Below are 23119 nucleotides of genomic sequence, written 5' to 3'. Positions count from 1 at the left end.
ATATATATATATATATATATATATATATAAATATAATTAGGTTACATGTTATTAGTTATCCAGCTTGTGCCATGAACACTGAACAGCTGAGTAAGAAAATAATAACACCACCACCACTGATATGTGTTTCTTTAAAGGTTTATTAAGACTGAAGTGATCATGAAGTTCACTGCGGCCCCTGTGCAGATGAGATTATTCTATCTTGTTTTTCTTTATATTGTCAGCATTTGCAGCAGCTAAACTGAGCTAAGTATATGACCTTTTCTTAACCTTACTGGGTGTGGCAGGGATCATATCAAGTGAGATATTGGGGGGGCATCACTGCTGAGGCTAGAAGGGGTGGACAGTGGTTGACATTGTTCAAAGTTTTGAGGTAATGCTAACACAGTCTGATCCATGTTGTAATCATTAATCAGCAGATTGATGATAACTCTCAAAAAAGTAAAATGTCAACCTCTCAAGCCCTTGACATTCTGGTGAGATTGTACATGTCTGTGCAGGAAAACACAGGAAACTTAAGGAAGTAGCCAAGCGAACATCCTTCAAAAGTAGTGTTACTTTCCAACATAACTATTTGTACAAAAAAAAAACAACTTTCTGTTAACAGAAGAACTTGTACTGAAATGTTTTGGCTCTTAAAAAAAATGTATTAACTAAAATCTACTTGTGCTTCCCACTGAATAAATACAGCATCACTTTAGCGTAAAAAGACAAAATAAATGAAAAGAGTCAACTTAAATTAATTTAATAAGGTATAGGCACCTGGCAAAAAATACACCTTTTTATCGGCAGGTTTTTTTTTTGTTTGTTTGTTTGTTTGTTTAGTTGAACACACCTCCTGTGGGAATCTGCACAGAGCTGTCAACAAATCACACACCCTGGGCAATGGGGAAATAAGGAACCTGGACACAAGCCAACACACTACTGTACCTGCCCGGCATAGCTCTCTTCCTGCTGATATATCTTGCAATGAGATCTGGCTTGAGAACACACAAGTGTGATCAAGAAGGAAATACTGTTCTGAGATGGTGTGTTTGACATAGTGCAGTGACTTCACGCTATGCCCTTCCTTCATGATCAATCATTAGATATATCTTTTATAGTCGCAGCGCAGACAGTGCAAGCTCTTTGACGAGGGTGAGCAATGCATTCCAGTTCCTCTGTCCTGTTATTACAGGTAAGTTCTCAGGTGACGTAGCGGAACACGACTACAGGCTACATGGACCACACACACACACACACACACAGAAATAAATGACACCTAAAGGGCTTTGCCTTCCCCTCTGGTGAGTCAGCTATTGGCAAGTGCCTGCCGGCAAACGCATGAGAGCCACGAGAGATACACAGCATGTGCCAACCACGCCACAGAACACACAAAGGGAGATGGTAAAATTACAAACATGGCTAAATTGCACTCCAGTTATGCAAGTGTTTTTTGACTCTGAGTGTGTGTGTGTGTGTGTGTGTGTGTGTGTGTTTTGTGCAAGTGTGCATCCTAGCGCTTACACCACACTTCCGTATGTGATGACAGCTCTGCTTTAAAGGCAAGAGCTACACGAATGAGTCCAGTGTTAGAGGCCTGCGCATGCCCTCTGTCCCTCACCAACCATTTTCAGCCCTATGTTGTGTAGCATCATGTTTAGTGTGTGTGTGTGTGTGTGTGTGTGTGTGTGTGTGTGTGTGTGTGTGTTTGTCTGCAAACAAAATGTGCAAGGGGCTGACGTTGTTGTGCGGTCATGGCAAAAGAGGGAGGGGAGTGCACTGGCATGTGTGATTATAACTAACGCTTCCCCACTGGCTCAGGGAGGCTCGCCGGCTACCCTTCTTCTCTTTCTGCCTTCTACTTCCCCCTTTTGGAGCGTCCCTTCCTGCCCCCGAGCTTCCCCCCTGCTCCTCCGAGGGCCGAGCCGCCGGCGCCGGAGGACTGTCCGGCGGTCGCCTGGCCCGGTCCGGCGGCGATGTTGATCTGCCCCTCCTGGATCTCCTGGCGGGCGTCGGCGGGCATCCGGTTGATCTGCTGCTGCGTCTCCAGGTAGAACATGACGTCGCGCAGCTGCTCCTGCAGCTCGGCGATGGCGGCGTCCTTGCGCCCGATGGCCTCGCGCTCCCGCCGCTCCTCCTCCTGCAGCTGGGCCTGCAGCTGCGTCTGGTTGGCGCGCAGGCAGCGGTTCATCTCCTGCTCCTCGCGCAGCTCCTGCGTCAGCTTGCTGAGGCGCGTGTTCAACTGGGTGCACCTGGAAGAGGGAGGGAGAGAGGGAGGGAGAGAGGGAGGTAGGGAGAGAGAGAGAGAGAGAGAGAGAAAGAGGGAGGGAGGAAGAGAGGGAGGTAGAGAGAGAGAGAGAGAGAGAGAGAAAAAGAGGGAGAGAGAGGGGGGGGGGGAGAGAGAGAAGAAAATCAGCATCAAAAACAAAAAGAATGAGAGGATAAATAAGAGGAAGGGATGGAGAGAGTCAATAAGTATAAGTGAGTATAAGTATATATACTTATTTGATCCCGTGAGGGAAACACTCAGCACACAGTGAACACACAGTGTGAGTGAGAAAATAGACAGAATACAGGAACAAAGACTAAACATAGAAGTGAAAATAACAACTTTCTACATTTCTAGCAACAAACACAGCATGCAGTGGCCAAATGTGAGAGGCAGAAAGATGTGTCAGTACAATATTAACTTTTTTTTTTTTTATTATTTCACAGAAGAGGAAACCACCGCTATTCAATGAGAACACAATTTTGAACACTTCCTGACAGGGTGACGCCTTTCTAGTTACCAAGGTTATTTCATGATATTTCAACTCTTGACATGATGGGCAGCCCTGGCTGGTTTTCGTTTAGTCTTACTGAAGTTGAGAGAACTTTGACTTGTCTGTTATACTTTTTTATTCATTAATAAATACACTAAAATACATCAAAACAAAGACTGAAGTAGTGTACTTACTTCTTCTCCATGGACTGCTTCTCTTTGGTTAGTTCACTCAGCTTGAGCTCCAAATTGTCACACTTCTCAATAGTCTCCTTGAATTTGGCTTTCATGTTATTAATCTGCAGACACAGACAGGTGTATGAGAACATGTGTTTGTAGAAACTTTGAGACAATGTTGTTAACTGAAATGTATTTGAAATATTTTGCTGGAAATTATGCTCAAAATAAGCAGAATTATCTGCCAACAGAGCAGGAAAATGACAACAAAACTTGAAGCGAGGACAGAGAAAGCAGTGCAACTATAGGCCATCCTTATCCTAAGTATCCTTATGCTCCCTGTCTTCTAATATGATTATAACCGTAACTGCTACCAGAGCAAGTCAGCTGACCGCACATGTTGGGCCCTATATGTCTGGCACAACGAGGAAGTCCAACCATAAAGGAAACTAATGGCTAGGGTGACATGTGTGAGAACTGGAGGGCCGGAAAGAAAATCCTTCATGTCAAAACAGCCACCTCCTCCGCAGTGTCTTTTTCCAGATGGACGATCTTGTTTTCCCAGTAAATGCGCTGCGACTCCAGCTGGCTGGTCAGTAGGTAGGAGTACTGTGGGAAGAAATCACGCACGCTTATTTAATTCTTTTCAGTTCTTTCCTTTTCAGAGGAAACCAATTAAGAACCTCGTAGCCATGGCTGCATAGCTGCTGTACCAAGGCTCATGTTTACTGATAAATGCAGTCGTAGGTGCTGCTACAGGCAAAACAAAAACGTAATAACTAGCATGACTACTAATGGCTGCAACTGTACTGTTGTCACAGTAGTATTACTAATAGTTACGATGTTAGTATTTTATTAATTGTACACAGCGACAATATCACTACAGGCATCATACACAATGCAGTATATAAACAGCTGCAGCAAACCTGCGGTCAGTCGTGTGACAGCCTATGCTGTCAATCTGCAGCCACTGCAGTTAAAGAACCAATGTTGTGGCAAGTGTGGTACAAGAATATGTACACATCCATATTATGGTGCACCGACATTACCTCTAACTGTAGAGCATCGATTTTCTCGTCCTGGCACGTGTCTCCTTCACATTCGTACTGCACCATCTTCCCGTCCGTCTTACTGGCCACGAGGCGATGGACGTAATTATCTGGCCCGAGCACAAAACGAGGCATCAGCAATGGAGCAGGGTCCACACACAGGTCAGTTATTATACAAGAAGTGGCTGTAAAGAGGACCACAGCTGAATGGGTTAGTCTAACTGGCCGACCCACCCAGCTATAATGTACACTAATGGACCCTGAAGTAGAAACTGAATCATTCTCTCTCTCTTCAAAAGCCCAGTGCATAGGTGCAATGACTTCCAGCTCTATTTACGCTTTCAGCCTGGCTCAGTTGAAGGCGGCAGGTCGAGGTCACGACCTCGAGCGGTGGTTTTGTACCTCCGGCGTAGTCCCACACACGGTGGTTTGTCAGCTGCATGGCGTAGGTGTGCTGCGTCTCCTCAAAGTGCTTGTAGGCATGGCGACTGACGTACCGGCCACACCCAATATGCCCACAGATCAGACAGATCCACAAGTTCTGGGGGGATACAGAATAAATACTGTGTAAATGTATGTAAAGTGTAAATGTCTGGTGGTACCTTCTACACTTAAAATTATACACCTTCTTCAGATAGTTTATAACATTATAGACAGCATATATTCACTTAAGAAGCATAATGATCTATTTATCAAAGTTCAATGCTCACTGCTTTCCAAATCTCTTTAAGTGATTCCTTGACAATCATCTTTTTAACTACTGCCAATTATGCAGAGCCTGTTTACCAAAACAAAGGGTTTCCAATGTGGAAAAAGTTCCACACAAAGCCTTTGGTTTGGGAATGCCCAGTGAAGAACATTCCCACATGACATGTGGACCTTTTTAAATGGATGAACTGTTACCTCCTGCACGCCGCACTCAAAGCACTTGTTCTCCTCCACAGGCTCTGGCGTCTGGCAGTATCTGCAGACGGGACACCTGAAAGGGCGACAACAGACACCAGAGGCTCTGAAGCAGCTGACCAACAGCCCGCTACTGCACCCTCAGGGCCATCACGCAAATGCTGGGCAAAGCTGCAAAGTCAGTCTATGAGCAAAGTTCTTGTGCACGGACTAACGGCATCACGTGACTTGAGGCAGCTTTTAGCTGACCTGCTATCAAAGTGAAAGTGATTAATAATGACTGACTGACTCTATTATTGTGTTGCATGCTCTAAATGTAAAGCACTTTGAGCTGCATTCTGTGTATGAAAGGTGCTATACAAATAAAGCTGCTTATTATTATTATTATTATTATTATTATTATTATTATTATTAGTGATCATGCTTGGGATGTTTCCCGTGGTAATACACTCAGGGCCATTATACTCAGGGCCATCATTCAAATGCTGGGCAAAGTTAGTGCTAGCTGCTAGTGATCATGCTTGGGATGTTTCTCGTGGTAGTACATTTGCAAATAGATTTTGCATAGTTATTAAGCAAGCTTCGCCCCAGCATTTAAATAAGGGTCCTCAGTGTTCACCGGTATATTGTGGTTGCAGGCTGAGAACAATACCGATGGAAAACACTGTTCACCTGTGCTATGAAAACGCTCAACCAACACAATGGTACAAAGGCATTTCAGTGACACCAACATAAATGCATTTTTTACTGGAATCCAAAAGAAGCACCCAGTCCTTTCGGTTAGGTTAAAGATCAACCACAAGAGAAACCACAGATTCACACCTCTGAATGTTTTTAGATGTGTATGTATATGAGTGAGGCTTGTGTGTGTCTGTGTGTGTCTGTCTGTGTGTGTCTGTGTGCGTGTGCGTGTGCGTGTGCGTGTGTGTGTGTGTGTGTGTGTGCGTGTGTGTGTGTGTCAGCCAGACAGACAGTGTGTGTCAAATGAAGACCAAGTGCAATTGGGCAGAAAATGACTGGCAGTGTGTTCATGCCCCATTGGTATGAAAGGAACACTCGGGTGGTTGACGACCATGACTCAATGCACCTACGTGGGCACCAGCCTACTAACACTCTGGAAATCCCCCACCCACACTAAGCGTATTTTCAGCCTCCATTTAATGTACACACCGCATCTTACATATGAGGCAGTACATCAGATGTCACTATGGCATCATGTACAGTAATTACTACATACACAGTAAATTACCAGATAGCATCATCATGCTGCCGCTGCTACATGTAATAACAAGTTAGCAGATGCTAAATGTAAATGACACAGCTGAATGATGGCTACCATGACACAATAGATCACTAAAATGTATCCAGCATTTATGTATGGGTCATTCCACGTCAATTCAACCAGGGCCCACGCACTTAGGTCTCAAAAAATTCTGAAAAAATTACCAGGTGTACCTATGTTACCTAGGAGACACAGTGTAAAATTACTCTTATGTAAGATCAATACTTAAGATACAGCCAGTTTTACAGGGGGAGGGGGGTGTCGATTTTGTTCGGCCTCTTTTTTTTTGTCAAAGTTCACAAGCCCACAGCGCAAGAACTATACCATGTAGGAGGCTCAAATTTTGCATGCTGGTACATAAATAGGAATAGTATGTAGCAAAATCGTCACGTTTGGTCTGGATAATCCTGCATGGTCATAGCTGTCCCTCAAAGTTGATACAAATTTTATTGGAGTTTTTGGCTGGGCTCTGTTTAAGCCTTCAGAAGACATATTTGTACTCAACATAGGCTCTTGATTTATTTTCCTTACTGAGATAAGTAGAAACACTCTCACAAAAAACAATGAACAGAAAATAAATCATTTCAGGGTCTGAACAGCAGACCTTACAAGTCTAAAAAATCATTTTGGTCCCATTTTCAGAGCACCCAAACACCTTGTGGGGATATACAAAGATTTTTTAAATATTTTTTTCTTTACTCCATGATCTTTTCTTTTTAAAAACACCAATTTAACTTGTCTTATGCAAATCTTTCTTTTTCACTATCCACCCTGAACATGGGCAAAATGCACCATTGACATCAATATGTTTTGTATAGAGCTACCACAGGTTACTCTATACAACCACAGGTGGCAGTGTGGTGACTCTATATAAAACATATTGATGTCAATGGGGCATTTTGCCCATGTTCAGGGTGGATAGTGAAAAAGAAAGATTTGCATAAGACAAGTTAAATTGGTGTTTTTAAAAATAAAAGATCATGGAGAATAAAGAAAACCCTATTTAAAAAATCTTTGTATATCCCCACAAGGTGTTTGGGTGCTCTGAAAATGATAACCAAAATGATTTTTCAGACTTGTGAGGTCTGCTGTTCAGACCCTGAAGGGATTTATTTTCTGTTCATTGTTTTTTGTGAGTGTTTCTACTTATCTCAGTAAGAAAAATAAATCAAGAGCCTATGTTGAGTAAAAATATGTCTTCTGAAGGCTTAAACAGAACCCAGCCAAAAACTCCAATAAAATTTGTATTTGACGATTTTGCTACATACTATTCCTATTTATGTACCAGCATGCACAATTTGAGCCTCCTACATGGTTTAGTTCTTGCGCTGTGGGCTTGTGAACTTTGACAAAAAAAAAGAGGCCGAGCAAAATCGACACCCCCTCCCCCTATAAAACTGGCTGTATCTTGGAAAGTATTGATCTTACATAAGAGTAATTTTACAGTGTGTCTCCTGGGTAACATAGGTACACCTGGTAATTTTTTCTGAATTTTTTGAGACCTAAGTGCGTGGGCCCTGGTTGAACTGACATGGAATGACCCGTATGCAACTGTAAGGTAAATGATTTGTTCTATTTATACCCTCTTTTTTTATAATTAAGCATCACTTTTCTGAGAAAACACAACATAAAAAGCAGCAAATAAACCAATGCAAATGCAGCGCAAGCCTCTTCAAATTTGAGTCATTACAAGCAGAGAGACAGACAGAGAGAGAAACAGACAGAGAGAGAAATAGACAGAGAGAGAAATAGACAGAGAGAGAGAGAAATAGACAGAGAGAGATTTTAATGGGGCAACTCACGAGGCATCCTCCCAGCGCTGCAGGCACTGGCTGTGGAAGCTGTGGTTGCAGAGGGTGGTGAGGACTCCGTTGACCGACTCATCCATCCGCTCTAGGCAGACCGTGCACTTAGGCAACTCCGTGAGATCCATCACCGGCAGACTGGCCCCCTGCGGATGACGCAGCCAGAATGGAGACGAGAGACGAGAGTAAATCCACTTGCACCAATCAATTCCATGTTAACGTTGAAGTTGACCGGCATTTAGCAGACGCTTTTATCCAAAGCGACACGCGTTTGCAAACGGGCGGGTACGGGAAGTGGACCTGGACTGACCCGGGAGATGGTGTTACTGCTGCTCCCCCATGCCCACGTGTGGACTTACGTCAGTAAATGCCTGCAAATGTCCATATATAGGCACAACTAACTGGCATGTGACCATTGCTTGGATAATGGCTAAAATGTCATAAATTAATTATCAAATCTGCCTTTTTGTAGTTCAAATAAAACAGCATATCATTGTAAGGTATTAAAGATAAAGCCTGACAAAAGATACCATTCAAATCCTCAGTGTGGGAAATATTTACCAAAATGGTTTACATGACTGATTACAATGGCTACAATGGTTTTAGAGCTCGGCATTTAAGTGAGGAATTTGAAAAACGCCCTTCTGACAACTGTAAAGATCAAACAGGGGTTGTGAAAGTTTCCTCCACACCTCCTCCGATTTGATGACCTCAGCCCGCTCCACGTAGACGAGCTGACACACCGCCTCTTCAATGGAGTTGAACTGGCGACCATTGCAGGCGGTGTAGAAACTGTCTGCATCAGCCTGGGAAAAGCAAACACACGGACGTCAGGACTGGACCCCTGCCCAATAAGTACTGTGTTCTTCAAGCTGTTCAAAATTCATGGCATCTAAGACACAATGACATGTCACAATGACACAATGTCCCTTCAGATGAACTAAACCCAACTCAACTCACAAACAAGGGTTTTGAATAATGTGGTTTTATGCAACATGCTGGCTCATATGACTGAGTTGCTATCTGTGCCAATATCATGGGAAATGTACGTATTTAGAAATGCAAATGTACTGTTACACAGTAGATAGATAAATAGATGACACCCAAGTACATATTCTGTGGAATCAAACAGGTGTCAAAACAATGCTGAAATGCCCATCATAAATTCTATGTAAATGTTTGTTCTACTCTGAATTCCAAACAACTAGACCGTCTTTACAGTCACAACTTTACCGTCACAAGGAGTGTACAGTGTTAGTGGGCGCTGGCTGTTGTGAATGACTATGAACTGACCTGCATTCTAAATTTGACCAGCACCATGTACTGGTTGGGCGTGGAGTCGCGGATAATCTTCATGTGCTCCATGACGTCATTGAAGGGCGCCACAAAGCGCATGAGGTCATGGCTGGTCATGGTGGCCGGCACAGTCAGAATGCACAGCATAGCACTCCTCCTCACGTCCTCAGTCAGGGATGTCATCTTACTGTGACAGACAGACAGACAGACAGACAGACAGACACACGGATCTATGGTAAGAAGTAAGTGAATGACTCGTGAAGAATGCATGATAAGGAGACTATGACAAAAAGGCCTAAGGGCTACTGCAGATTGATACATTGAGGTGCATACATGTAGTATGATTTTGCAGTAGGATTAACATGCCGAAAGCTAAAGCACATTAGGCACACTGCTGCTTACAAGACTGGCGGATCAGTGGTAACGTCACCGCCTAACAATCGATCGGTTGGTTCAATTCCCAAACCTGCAGTTACAAGTTTGTGATGGTTCAGATAAAATTATCTGCTAGATACCGTCAACTTTAACTTTAAGACTACTTAAGTTACTGTCTGCAGCTTTCAGTACAGTTTCCAGATTCAGCAGATAAATACCTTTCCCAGGTGTTGACGTTGATTTACTAACTAACACAGGAGGATGATTGGTCACCACATCACTACAAAATAACGAATAGACCATTCCACAGTAAGCCCAAATAAATCCATGAAATGCTACTAGCAAAAATGTGCATGCAAAAGGAGACAGGAATGTGCTACTGTCATCAATCAGCAATCATCAATGAATCTGATTATCCTGGCACATTTGTACGCTCTACGCGAGGAATGAGCAATAAATCTGCCAAGTATTCTGCAGAGATTTCTACCCCTCCCCTGCTGTGTGTTCAATTCCTTTTGGAAGTCTGGCATGGACTTCCTAACATCATAATGCTTGGCTCACACTGTCAGTTCAAATCAGATTTTATATCTATGAATTGCAGGGACGTCTGTCTGTCTGTGTGTGCGTGCGTTTGTGTGTTAACCCCATATCTGTCGAGCCGTTCTTCCGATTGATTTCAAACTTGGCTGGTGTCTGGCTACGGGCACGAGTAAGAAATCATGTCTGGTCTCAACAATAAAGACTCCCTGTATGCGGTTTGCTTGTATAAAATGACTGCAGATTTTGCAACAACACGTCAACAAACACAGGTATGCATGCAGTGTCTATTCAAAACAAGGTAAAAATGATTAGCAATAAACTACACTTCGAATAGCCCAGGCCACTTGGACTTGGAATTTTGAATAAACAAACAATGATTCTGACTGCAAGGTCACAAATTGAAACGAGCAATATGCTAATTGTCCCAAATTTAACAATAAACATATAGCCTTAACTCAAAACAGCTGTTAGGCTTATGTCATTTTGATCTGTAAAAATGTCACATGCAGCCATGCCTAAATTTTGCTCACTGCACATTTATTATAGGTTAATGTATTATCATATCATATTCAGTATTCATTATTGAATGCTTAGCTGTAATGATGTTCCCCCCCCCCCCACCAATCATCTTATTTTGAAAGCATGCCTACCTGCGTAGCATATAATTGGGCTACGGGTTTACAACAGGAATAATATGTTTGAACAGGCACTGCACTGATCTAAGCAAATTCCGATTTTCATGATTGACTGTCTGCCTTATATATTGCAAGTGATCAGATCCACTTGGATTGTCCATGTTGCAATCCTCATTTTTGATCTAATCATTAGTTGCTGTACCTAGAAGTAATGCAGACATTAAACATACCAACGTAGGGCAATGAAATTAGCGAGATAAACTATCCCATGAACTTCAAAAACATCACAGATTCTAAGTCATGAGACACAGTCAGAAGAAGTGCTTTGCCAGCACTACGTGCCAGGGGCTCCATTTTCCGCCAAAGTAGCATGTTTCCAATATGTGTGATATAATCATGAGCTTTACATGGGGTCAAAAGTCACGTAGAAGAAAGAAGAAAAAAAACACCTGGAGTCTGAGCGGAGCTTTCAGTTCTAGGCCTGTTTGCAGAATGCCATTTCAATATTTTTTCTCAATATAAAATTTGGTTTGAAACATGATTCCAATCAGCATGTTCATGTGCTCATAAACAACATTCATACTAAAAGCTACATAGATCCATTTTGTTCCATACCTAATTGTATATTCACATTCACTTTTCAGGTCTAAAGAGTACCACCCGTGATAAAATCAGAATCCACTTCTGTCACCATCGACCAATTTTACAGACTAAATCTACAAACTCTGCTGACTAACTATGCTACCTCACATCAAGGAAGAGAATTCCAATGCTCTCATTTTTTATTGAAGAACTTAACTTGTCCAAAGAGCATTGGGTTTGTATTTTGACCAGAGGCTCAACCATACACCTTAAAGGTACTGTCGACGATAGCGCAAGAAGTCATTTGTTTAGGTTTATATTTAAAATTATTAGAGGAATCTTTTGTCCAAAACAATGTAAATTTTATTGTAACCAAGGACCAAACGAAACACACCAGAGATCACCACTACCTTCAGCAAACTCAGAAAAACTCCACACAGGGTTTCGTTTTTTGGTTTGAGGGAAAGGCTGCCCCCTCTTTATTTGCTTTCAGATGGTGGCGCCTGACAGAGACCTGTTTTATTTACAGCTTAGGCCTACTCATGGACTCATGGGCAGCTAGCGGATCGTGAGGAGATGATTGCTGAATCTAGTGAAAAAAAAAAAAGTATGAGCTTGAAATCGCATACAAATCGCTGACTGCGCCTTTAACTAACTGAGAGACCAGAGGGAACTCACTTGGTTTTGTAGAGGTGCATAATGCCATGGACGATCTCCACGGAGGGGTTCCCGCTGAAGAAGGAGATCTGGTCGGGCAGCTGCTTGGAGGGCGACTCAGGGGCATTGCCCCCCTCTGTGCCCTCCTTCACACTCCGACTTGATGGCCTGTCCTCGGTTGCCTTGGAAACCTGATCATTCTCACTGGAACCACCAGACTCATCTCCACCTTTATCTACATTTTCATTCATCAGGATTCACAGGAAAAGGGAAGTGACAAAGGGTAAATACAAAAATGTTTGCACACCAACTAGTCACTGTTAGCCTATATTTCTTAACTCAACAAATGGATTGACGGATGGATTGAAATGGATTGGTTAACACATGGCAATCCCTCACTGACAAAAATGATCAGAAGGTCGCTGGTGTGTGTAGCCCATCAAGCAAAATGAGCACAGTTTAGGTAAACATTTTGAATGGCAGATTGTCACTAACCTGAGATGGATCCAATGGTCTCAATCACCATATCGCCCATAGCCCTACTTCCAATGTGCTGGTGCACCACAGCTGTTCTCTCCAAATCAGTCTTCCCACTCAGTGAGGCCCTAGCAGTTCCCAGGGCCTTCTCTCTCATATCTTCCTCTGACATGTCAACTGAAAAGAGAAGAGAAGAAGATTAGAAAGGTTAAAGGGTCACTGTGTTTATACTGGCGTTGTAGAACCCGAATCACCACAGATCAGCACCCATAGAAGTCTAAGCAGCAACCACAGGAATCCTCCCTTGGTCTGAAAAAAATCGCATTACTTTTGTTCGGGTCATTGACATCACCTGATGTTCCACAACGCTATTGGCTGACCGACATCCATAGGTACGTTCCAGAATGGTGAACAGGCCTTCCTCCACAATATCCTGCAAATGTTTGTATCTTTCAAATACAGGTAATGTTACATGAGTTGGCCTACATGTGACTGGCGTTTCTCCTGTATGTCAGGCAGTATGACCTAATCTTACCCATTAGCAAACTATTTCTGCTGCGTGAAGACATGCCAAACATGTCTACAACATGACTTACTATGGCTTTGGACATTCAAGCCCAAGTAAGATGCGACGATGGACAGTGCTACCGTTACGCAGTATGGCTAGCCACGATAGCTAATTTAACCCATACACTTACATAACATCAGAATGCAACAGCGTCTATCGAGCTAGTATACTCACCAGCACAATACTGGAAACCTTTTGGGAGAGGGGACTGGTCCGCTAACTCCAAACGGATAACGACAAGTGAGACACTCATGTGTCAGCCAAATACACAGTGGTGTTCACGTCAAACAAAACAAAACAAATGTCTGAAATAAGTTAGCTGTTTAGCTAACGTATCTACCAAGGCAGCCGACCTAAGGTGACTGCAAACCACACTACGACTGATTAACTTGATCTAACGCTTGTATAAGCCGCCTCTTATGGACTTACACATATTATTCTAAAATAACCACGGATTTATTATTTCTTTGTTTTTTTCTTTTCCAACTGTAACATGTCTGGTAATCTAGCTATCACAGGAACAACACTTGCAACAGTAAAAGTACACCGGTATTTCCGGGTATCTGTCCTTCATAATAAAAGTCTTGTTAACAGTTACTTCTAATTTAACCAAACCTCTGGTGCACTGTGATAAAAAAAAAAAAAGTATATAGTTGTGACAATTTTAGTAGCATACGAAAATACCACTGTTGATTTTTTTCAATACATTTTCTTTTTCATAATGATATATTTTCTGATTATGTGGCATGTCAGCCATGGACTTGACCCTGCATACGTTGACCTTTTCTCTCCTGAAGCATAATGACATTTAATTCCATTTTGTCATATATAGGCCTATAAATGAATATTATTATGCAGATTGCCCTTATACCAACAAAATCAGCCAACAACTCGATTGAGAAGTAGGTTTATAGGCTAATATGAATGTTATGGTACCCCCAGTCTATTTGCATTTTGTTGGATAAAGAAACAGGTCTGTCAACCACTGAAAATCCCCAGTTATTTGACCTTCCATTCATCTGATAGAGAGCTGGGTCATTCACCTGCTTTTGGGACATACTGACAGTGCTTTAACAAAGGAGGGTGTGACCAATGGTCCCAAAATAGCCTGCACAGATCTGGATTAAGCGTCAATGGTCTTTGTGATAGTAGTGTGTAAATGGTTGCACCTTCATTATGTATGATGTTCACATGTTTGAGGAATTTGTTTTGAAATCCCTATTGAAATTATATTAATTACCACAGCTGTGAATCATTCTGAGAGCTCAATGAAAATAGTAGGCTACATCACAGAGATCACAAAAAGAGATTGCTGAATATGACAGCTTCGGGCTATGGGAATGACATTTTGACAATAACTGCACACATTACAGTCTGGGAGTACAACTATACCACCAACTCAATGACGTCGATCCAGTTGTTCTAAACAGTTTGTTATAAATTGTTATTGTTATTGTAATAACATGATGTATTTTTGTAGTAGAAACAGTATTGCTGCAATGGTTAAGAGTTGGTATGAGAATGATTTGAGTTTATGTAACTGATCATTGAAATTATGTAGTATAATGTGCACGCTATAGCCTTCTGTTGTTCCATGACACAAGCAGTTAAGAGTACCCTTTTATACTTTATACCTCTACGAGATTCCATCCATGCAAACATGGTTTACCTCGAGGAATGAGTCATGAATGTGGACCTTGAAATACTCTAATTAAAGCAACACATTGCAGTTCTTTTAAATGTCTAATAATGGCTTCAAACTCATTCTGATGCTACACATACTGACTTATTATATGAAGAATGAAGTCTCTGACATTGCCAGTTCACACCCAGAATGCTTCATGTTGCACATAACGTTGTTATCAACCTTTTTAGGGTAGGCCTATTATGTCTTGTTTTTTTTTTTTTTTTTTTTAAAAAATCAATCTTAAAATAGAAACTTCTTCCACAAAATTGAGATTCAGAGATATGATTTTAAAATGATAAGGAACTTTAATATATGTAGGCCTAATTGTATTCTGTGGTTCCTTTTTTCAACTGCAAAATCATAGCAACCCACTTTTCCTGCACTGTTTGCTTGAGGTGTGTGAACTGAAGAGGTATGGGTCAAAAATGTGAAAATGCCACTTGTCTTGAACTATCGGATATGCTTAGATGCATTATGAATGTGTGAATGGGGGCAGAACATTCCATTAGTTAACATGTTATTTAACATTTACAATAACCATGATTAATCTTTATTTTATACCACACAAACTTCATTTGAGGTTAAGCAACACCAAAGAACTTTTCCTCTGTTGCACGCACGCTATTTTATCCAGCAACGGCTTTGCAAATAACGGTGTCCATAGACAAGGTAGAATATGTTGCATGATTTTATAAAAGTAGATGTATTGCGACATCATGCAAGTCAGATTTGTAGTTTCTTATGTCTCATTCCATCGAACTACAAACCTGCTACCCGATCTGGCAAACTTAGTGCGGTTACAGCCGATACAGGGCCGCGAAGCGAATGTAGAAGTGCCGTTCACCCTGTTACGAGTTGATGAACCACGGAAACAATTTTGGAAACATTATTTTAAGGTACAAAAAACTCTTTGGTGTTGCTTTAAGTTTACTGCTCCCTTTCAGATATCTCTGTGGTAGGCTACAACAGGGCCACACACACACTTTCTCATAGGGTTCACTTCCTGTTTCACATGCTTTCAGCTTATCTGTAGGGTACATGGTATAGGCTACTACTGACTGGCACAGACAGCAACAGTTATGTAAATGCAACTGCCTTCAAATTATTTAAACAGACTCCTGAGGTCAGGAAAAATAGGCATGTAGCCTACATGGTGCTAAATCATGTTCAAACATCAAACAACTTGAAATATGTGAATTTTACGTGGGCTTATTAGCAAAGAGTGTTTGTATTTGGGCCCAATTTGCTTTGCTGACTTCTCTAGTTCTTCTTGGTTATTCTCAACATTATATGCAAATAGGCTTACTTCTAGTCGATTGGGAAATGGAAGAGGAGGGAGGAGTAAATGGGTGACAGAAGCTTCAAGGAAGCGGTCATTACATCGTCAGAATCAAACTGACATAGACAGCGCTTCGGCAGTCTAGCTCACTTTCTCGGTCGGCGACTTGTGGCTGTCTCGTAAGAAGAGTCCCTTCATAGTTTTTCATGGACCAGGAGTAGGAACCAGGTGTGCATTGGGTTATAGTAGCCTACCTGCACTTACATTTAGCAGAGTCCACTGTGGTAAGTACACAACTCATCTGCACACTACACTCTGGTTTTCCCTGACTTCATAGCAAACTTGCTAAAAAAAATACTGTTGAAGATACACATAGGCTGCTATCTGCACATGACAATGGACTTCCCTGTCGGAAATGCACGGTTTTCTTTTCCGATGTGGTTTATTTCATCAGATGGACAAACGTAGCAGAGGCTGCTGGTGAATATGCACCAATGTAAAACAGTTTGGCGTTTTTATTTGTGCGAGGTCTGGAACAGCCCATCGTTCAGAAGTCAGAGGGTGGCCTTTACTGGGAAGTTTTATTGTTCAAAGGGGTGTGCGCCTGTAAAAGAGAATATCGCTTCCAGGAAGGAAACTATATCTGTACGGGGGTTCAGGACTCACAGAATGTGAGGAATGCTGAGTCGTGTCGCCTTTGCACAGAAATGGGGTGGTGGTGATGGGGGGCGCCTTTTAAGTTCTATCACCTGAACACAAACGTTTATGCAACCCCTAAATGTCTCCACATTTCCGATATTGCATTTGTGGTCAGTGTTCATGGATTTTGTGAAATTTCGCTCATAGTAGGTTAGCCTAATACCGACTTAGCCTACGACCCTTTCCTTTTGTCCTTTGGAATTCTTTGAAAAGCCAGCCTAAACTCTGCCAAACCAAATAAGCTCCATACCACAAATTTGCGTAAGCGATGGACATGCACATGATTGTAGAGACCATGGAAACATTACAGATGAGATGACTTGCTTTTGTTGTCACTTCAGATTATACACGATTTAGTTTCTAGTTGTTCTGTTACACCATTCGTTTTTGTGAGTTTGAGAGCATTGTAGGTAGTAGGTAGGTAGTAGGTAGTTCTCTCTTTTGATTCTAGTTTTAAGGACATTATCAGACCTCAAATATAAGTAGGCTACATTTCTTTCTGCCATGCTGCATATGTCCAGTCTACAATGCACCTTTCCTCCATTCATTTTATAAACTATTTCAATGTCAAGAAGGGCCCTGAAAGTATTTGCAAATGGGCAGACTCAACAGGAAATAATTGAATGATGATGTCATCGTGATGGGCCAGGACCACTCACGCCGCTTGTACTGATCTTTGAACACATGTGAAACATAAATCTCAATGTAGTGAGGCAGTTAATCACAAAAAATGATTACTTATTACAATTTGGTAAAACTCACAATTTTGGAAAAACTCACTAAGTAGGTCTGATCGGATTTGGCTCCTAGGGGCCAAGGTGGCCATATTTAAAAATGTGCGCCACCACATTCTGGATCAACTGGAAGGGTTTCACATGGCTGGGAGGCCGACCAGGAGGATGTAACTCAGGGGTGTCAAACTCATTTTCATAGAGGGCCACATCATTGGATTTATAGGTTACTGAGGGCCACATAATCGGCGAACATGTGCATGGTGCAACCATGAAATCGGTATTGCAGTATGGCTTATTCAAAATTGCTGTGAAATAATGGTCCTAACCGCTTTAAAACAGTGTGGCTGAAATAAAAAACAAACAGCCTACAACAGTAACATTTTCAAATGCAACTTCTAGGCCTACAGTATTAGTTAACAACTGATCAATATGCATTCATGGACTGACATTGATGAGAATAAACTGCAGTCGATAATGTGCATAACAATGTCCATAACACATATCACCACTAAAATTAACTGTGGCTAAGAAAGGTACTGTGTGTGTGTGTGTGTGTGTGTGTGTGTGTGTGTGTGTGTGTGTGTGTGTGTGTGTGTGTGAGAGAGAGAGAGAGAGAGCTATGGTACGTACACCCACCCACCCACACCCCCGCAAAAACAAATTCACGCGTGTACAATATTTGTCCGTTTCCCGGTTTTAGGTCAGTGCATTGCAAAAAAAGTAGCCTATATAGCATAACAATATCCACATGCAATAATAGAACAACAACGTCTACAATGACCTATTCATTTGGACAAATTGATACAGCCCTATAGCCATATATAGATAGCCGAGTAAAAGAAAACAACAAGTAGCCTAGTTGTGCCTGCGTGCGTATTCTGTCTCCTGCTCAAACAAAATGTGTGCGCGTTAATTTTGATAACGTGTTCACTAACTTTACGCGATAGAAAATTGTAAATAGGCTGATGGCATGCAGCTATGGGATACTGTGCATAGTTGGGAAGGTATGGTGAGCCAATTTGGTGTGATACACATTACACACACACAAGGGAAGTTTTCTCTCGTTGTTGAGGGACTGACGTGCGGGCCGTATGTTTGACACCCCTGATGTAACTGGAACATAGTCAAGTAGCCTATGTTTGACACCCCTGATGTAACTGGAACATAGTCAAGTTGCGGGATAACCATGCCTGTATCAGGAGTTGGGTCAGGTATGGCCTGATTTTTCTTATGTTGTAAAGTGCGAAGTGACATGACCGGGTTAATGTGCGTGTGTCTATTTGGGTGTGGGTGTTGGGGGGATGGGGGTAATAGGGTGTGTGTGTGTGCATGTTTGTGCATATGTCTTTATGTGTGTATGCGTGTGGGTGTATTTATGGGTATTATCCATGATGCCATGGGTAACAGTGACCGTGTTGTGAAAAAACCCGCTAGAAAAAATAACATAGCCTACCACTATAATATTTCTAGTTCTGTGGTAGTGTATAGTATAGTACCTCTATGAGGTACTATAATACATCTATAATATCCTTTCTCTATTGTGTCCAATAGTACAGTCTTCAATGTCCCCCTCAAAGTATATTATGATTATGGCCTCGCTGCATAGGATTCGGTTCGGTTGATAAAACAAGGCTCAGCAGAGTCTGAATCCCTTCAAAAAGCTGAAGACTCGGCCGAATTGAATTTAAAGGGAAACTTGGCAGGATTAGCTATATTTCCCCCTCTGCTGGAGAAATTGTGCATTAGGCTATTTCAAACTGTGGAAAAAGGTAACGATAAAGCACATGGATTTGTTTACAAGCTAGCGAAACGATTAGCATAAGTTCGGCAGAACAATGTGGATCTTACAAGGTAAGAAACACGATTTAAAACAAGTTTCTTGTTTCTCACTTCCCTTTCTGGGACGGTAGTCTCAATGTTGCAAGGTTGGTTTTCCGCCTGGGGACGCTAGGGGCCGTGGGAAAAGTCCCCATTTTCAGCGGAACAGGTCATTTAACCATCCAAATGATTTCTAAACGGATTTATTACGTTGAAATAGTTGCCAAGTTCTCCTTTAACTGCTCCACTAATGGGAAATGTTCGTTTAACATGGTTGCCTCCCAATGTAGTTAATCAGTGTTTCATTTTCTGATATTCTTTTAGATGGGAGATCAGGATCTAACAGAGGAGAGTGGGTCAGAGGAACAGGAGGACCAGGAAGACAAGAGCATCCATGAAAATGGCGTTCACAGGTTTTCCCAGCTGTCTGCGAGTGTGCAAGCTGTTGTGCGCATTCGCCAAAAATACCAAGCCCTCAAAAAGAGGCGTTTGGAAATGAGTGCATCACAGCCCTATTTCTCCTCTCCACGCACGAGCCCAAAGATATTCACCTTCGATGCCCAGTCGGTCAACAGTCCTCCTGTTATTCGCAAAAAGAAGAGGAGGAAACGAGGAAAGGTTCTGTATCCCAGTGATGGGTACCGTAAAGTTGTGCCCGACCGGGAGCGTAGCCGGGCCAAGAACTGCCTTTTCCTGTTGTGCATCATCCTGTTCCTTCAAATCTACAATGCCATCGAGAACCTGGATGACCACGTGCTGAGGTATGACCTGGAGGGTCTAGAGAAGGTCCTAAAGAGAGAGGTATTTGGACAGCAAGAGGTGCGGGATAATCTTATGGAGCATTTGAAGGATTACTTATCCACATACGTCCATAGCAAACCTCTGGTGTTGTCCTTGCATGGCCCAACTGGTGTCGGCAAGAGCCATTTGGGTCGCCTCCTGACCCAGCATTTTCGCTACATGGTTGGGGAACGGCTGGTCCTGCAGTACTTTGCTCTGCACCACTGCCCCTCCAACGATGAGGTGGTGAGCTGCGCTCAGAGTCTGTCCACTCTCGTCTCCGACATGGTCACGCAGGCGGAGGACGAGGAGAAGATCCCCGTCTTCATCTTCGACGAGGTGGAACACATGCCGGGCCCACTTCTGGACACACTCTACGAGCTGATCCGCTCACGCCACATGAACGAGTACCTCAACGTCATATACATCCTCATCAGCAACCACGGCCACGAGGAGATCACCAAGTTTGTGCTGCACAACTCCTCCTCGAGCTTGGCCGGGGACGGCCGTGGGCATGTCAGCCGAGAGCTGGTGCCTCTGCTGCGGCATAGCCTGGTGAAACGCCACCTGCTCTGGAAGGATGCCGAGATCTTAACACTCACTCTCCTGGAGAAGAGTCACGTCGTTCAGTGCTTTGTGGACGAGATGTCCAGAGAGGGTTTCTACCCCGACCTTGCACACATAGAACAACTAGCTGGAGAGATCTCTTACTATTTTGTCGGGGGACGGGAGTTTTCTCGCACAGGATGCAAGCAGGTGGTGGCAAAGGTCAATTTGCTGTGAGGCTCGAGGGTGCCATAAGTTATGGGAAAGTTAGGACGATTCCAAGAGCCCTGCACTGGCAGAAGGCCCTCATAGAGCATAATAACCAGCATAATAGTAATTAAGGGGCCCAATTTTATATTCTTTCATAGGAGCCAAAATTTCTAGTAGCACCCCTGGTAAGACTCGTTGGAAGTAGAAGTTGAGTAGAATGTAGAAATGTATTTGGACAAAAACAAGCCCTGTTGTGAAAACATCTGCATTATACTACACCAGCCAACACACCTAAGGAAGGGGAGAAGAAGGTCGGAAAAAAACAGCGAAGGAAAAATCAGGGCAACCTCATTCATTGTGCTTTTACTCTTGTTAATGTTTTTTATATATATTATTTTTAATAATAAAGAGATGAATGATGTTTGTTGAATGGGCTGTGTGTTGTGTTTCACAAGACCTAAAAATAAGGCCTTGAAATTGAAGTGCAAAAATGAAATTGAAATGCATGTCATGTAAACCCATTATTTAATTGAGAATAGTGCCAAGCCAACATATCAGTTGTTGAAACAGATATGTGAATATATGTTCATTCTGAATTTAATGCCAGGAACATGTCTCAAAAATAAGAGAGTTCACCGGAGCGACAAAGATGTGAAATTTAAGTATTTTTTATTATTTAAGGTGTCAACATAAGGACTGAGTCCTTATGTTCAGTCCTTATGTTGACACCTTAAATAATAAAAAATACTTAAATTTCACATCTTTGTCGCTCCGGTGAACTCTCTCTCTCTTACTGGATTCGGTTCTCTCCCGTTGATGCGCTAGATGTGACCTGCAGTAGCACGGAGGTACATTTGTTTTCTATGTCTCAAAAATAGTTGGAACAGGGGTATGTTTGTCACTGTGTTCCATCTCCTTTTTTAACAACACTCAAACATCTAGGAACTGATGAGACCAGTTCCTTGTATTTTGAGAATGAAATGTCCCATTCTTACCTATTATCATGTTCTAACCTATTATCATGGTCATGTTTTCATTTCACATTGCTCCAAATGTGACGGGTCTGGATTGCAGGCAAGACATTTGAGCACCTGGACTCAGCAGAATGCAGTTTGGCATTGTCTTCCTGAAATATTCAAGGCCTTTTTTTGAAAAAGATGTTGTCTAAATGGCAGCCTGTGTTGCTCTAAAATCTACATTATTTCTAGTGCATTTCTAGATGTACAAGCTGCCAAGGCCAGTGGCACTAAGGCACCCCAATACCATCCTGCTGACTTTTGAGCATGGAGGATGCAAAGTCCATGATTTTGATTAATTGAAATTTTTGATTGGTCTTCTAACCACAGGACAGTTTTCCACTTTGCCTCAGGCCATCATAAATGAGCTAAGATCCTAAGAAGATGGTGGCTCGTCAGGATCATGTTTAAACTATACAATGGTTTTCAGACGTTTTCCTGTGCCCATGCAATGCTTTTCATTACAGAAACAGGTGTTTTAATGCAGTGCCAGTTGAGCGTGTGTACAAATATTTCTCTGGACTCTCTGAATATTTTGATATTATGTACAAACAATAGATGACAAAGTCCCAAAATGCTTTCCACTTTTACGTTGTGCAGCAGTATTGTTCTATAATTGCATAATTTGCATAATATAATTACATATAATTATTTTATAAAAAATGTGTTGAGTGGACAAAAACTGTCTGACAGAAAATTTAGTGGTTAAGTTTCACAATTATATCAGTTATTATGATGTTCAAATTGTATCTGGAAATTTTCTTTGTACTTTCCGATACTTCCTGGTCAGCTATTTCCTTCAGCTTGTTTGACAGAAATTTGGCCCATATCTCAAATACCCACCATTTCCATTAAAATTCTGATAAATCTGTGCTTTTTGCGACTTGCATACATACATTTATCCAACAATCACAGGCGCGTATGTGAATAATGTCAAGCGCTTACCCTGATTGTGAAACTACCTATGCAAAACATCTACTGCTAAAACTGTGTGATTACCACAAAGTATGGTTGCAAAAAACCAGTTCCTCAAACCACTCCTATTTTGCTCAGTGTGAATGAGTTTCTTCTGAAATTACAGCATGACCCATCATGCATTGAACTTAAGACAGATAAGGTGCTCACCATGAGTACAACATATTACCTGTAAATACAAGATGCACATATCCAAGGGTTAAAAAATACCAAAGATAGGACTTCCTTTAAATAATATTTATTAGAATTTAATTTTTGCTGGGAAAAAAAATAGGTACAGTGTCTA

At 42.0% G+C, this 23119-nt stretch overlaps 2 protein-coding genes across 5 annotated transcripts; one reads left to right on the top strand and one right to left on the bottom strand.

The window, feature by feature from the left end:
* Positions 1-122: 122 nt before the first annotated feature.
* Positions 123-13645, bottom strand: LOC121698380 (BRCA1 associated protein). 2 transcript variants are annotated; one of them, XM_042080436.1, is made up of 13 exons: positions 13264-13645; positions 12874-12954; positions 12540-12698; positions 12066-12279; positions 9253-9442; positions 8652-8765; positions 7957-8105; positions 4873-4948; positions 4372-4510; positions 3970-4079; positions 3440-3529; positions 2939-3042; positions 123-2234 (listed from the first exon to the last, which is right to left on the bottom strand). In XM_042080436.1, exons 3-13 carry the CDS (start codon positions 12691-12693, stop codon positions 1841-1843), a joined length of 1734 nt encoding a protein of 577 aa, XP_041936370.1. In that variant the 5' UTR covers positions 12694-12698; positions 12874-12954; positions 13264-13645; the 3' UTR covers positions 123-1840. The 2 variants fall into 2 exon arrangements, with proteins under 2 accessions (XP_041936370.1, XP_041936369.1); XM_042080435.1 differs by lacking the exon at positions 12874-12954.
* On the top strand, positions 12762-21272 carry tor4aa (torsin family 4, member Aa). 3 transcript variants are annotated; one of them, XM_042080443.1, is made up of 2 exons: positions 12762-12913; positions 19631-21272. In XM_042080443.1, exon 2 carries the CDS (start codon positions 19631-19633, stop codon positions 20867-20869), a length of 1239 nt encoding a protein of 412 aa, XP_041936377.1. In that variant the 5' UTR covers positions 12762-12913; the 3' UTR covers positions 20870-21272. The 3 variants fall into 3 exon arrangements, with proteins under 3 accessions (XP_041936377.1, XP_041936375.1, XP_041936376.1); XM_042080441.1 differs by lacking the exon at positions 12762-12913 and adding an exon at positions 15893-16339; XM_042080442.1 differs by lacking the exon at positions 12762-12913 and adding an exon at positions 19369-19475.
* The last annotated feature ends 1847 nt before the right edge of the window (positions 21273-23119 follow it).

This window comes from Alosa sapidissima, chromosome 23 (genome assembly GCF_018492685.1).
Source record: "Alosa sapidissima isolate fAloSap1 chromosome 23, fAloSap1.pri, whole genome shotgun sequence".
In the NCBI taxonomy this organism is placed as follows: Eukaryota; Metazoa; Chordata; class Actinopteri; order Clupeiformes; family Clupeidae; genus Alosa; species Alosa sapidissima.
Note: the sequence above shows the minus strand (reverse complement) of the source record. Positions and strands in the feature narration are given on the sequence as shown.

What these genes read in the sequence shown, in the direction of transcription:
- LOC121698380 (XM_042080435.1), bottom strand. Translation starts at nt 13,342, where the DNA reads ATGAGTGTCTCACTTGTCGTTATCCGTTTGGAGTTAGCGGACCAGTCC. An exon ending in AGGTCATCAAATCGGAGGAG is followed by an intron (nt 8,106 to 8,651) that starts GTGTGGAGGAAA and finishes CGTCATCCGCAG; the next exon opens with GGGGCCAGTCTGCCGGTGAT. An exon ending in AAAAAGACACTGCGGAGGAG is followed by an intron (nt 3,043 to 3,439) that starts GTGGCTGTTTTG and finishes CTGTGTCTGCAG; the next exon opens with ATTAATAACATGAAAGCCAA.
- tor4aa (XM_042080443.1), top strand. Translation starts at nt 19,631, where the DNA reads ATGGGAGATCAGGATCTAACAGAGGAGAGTGGGTCAGAGGAACAGGAG.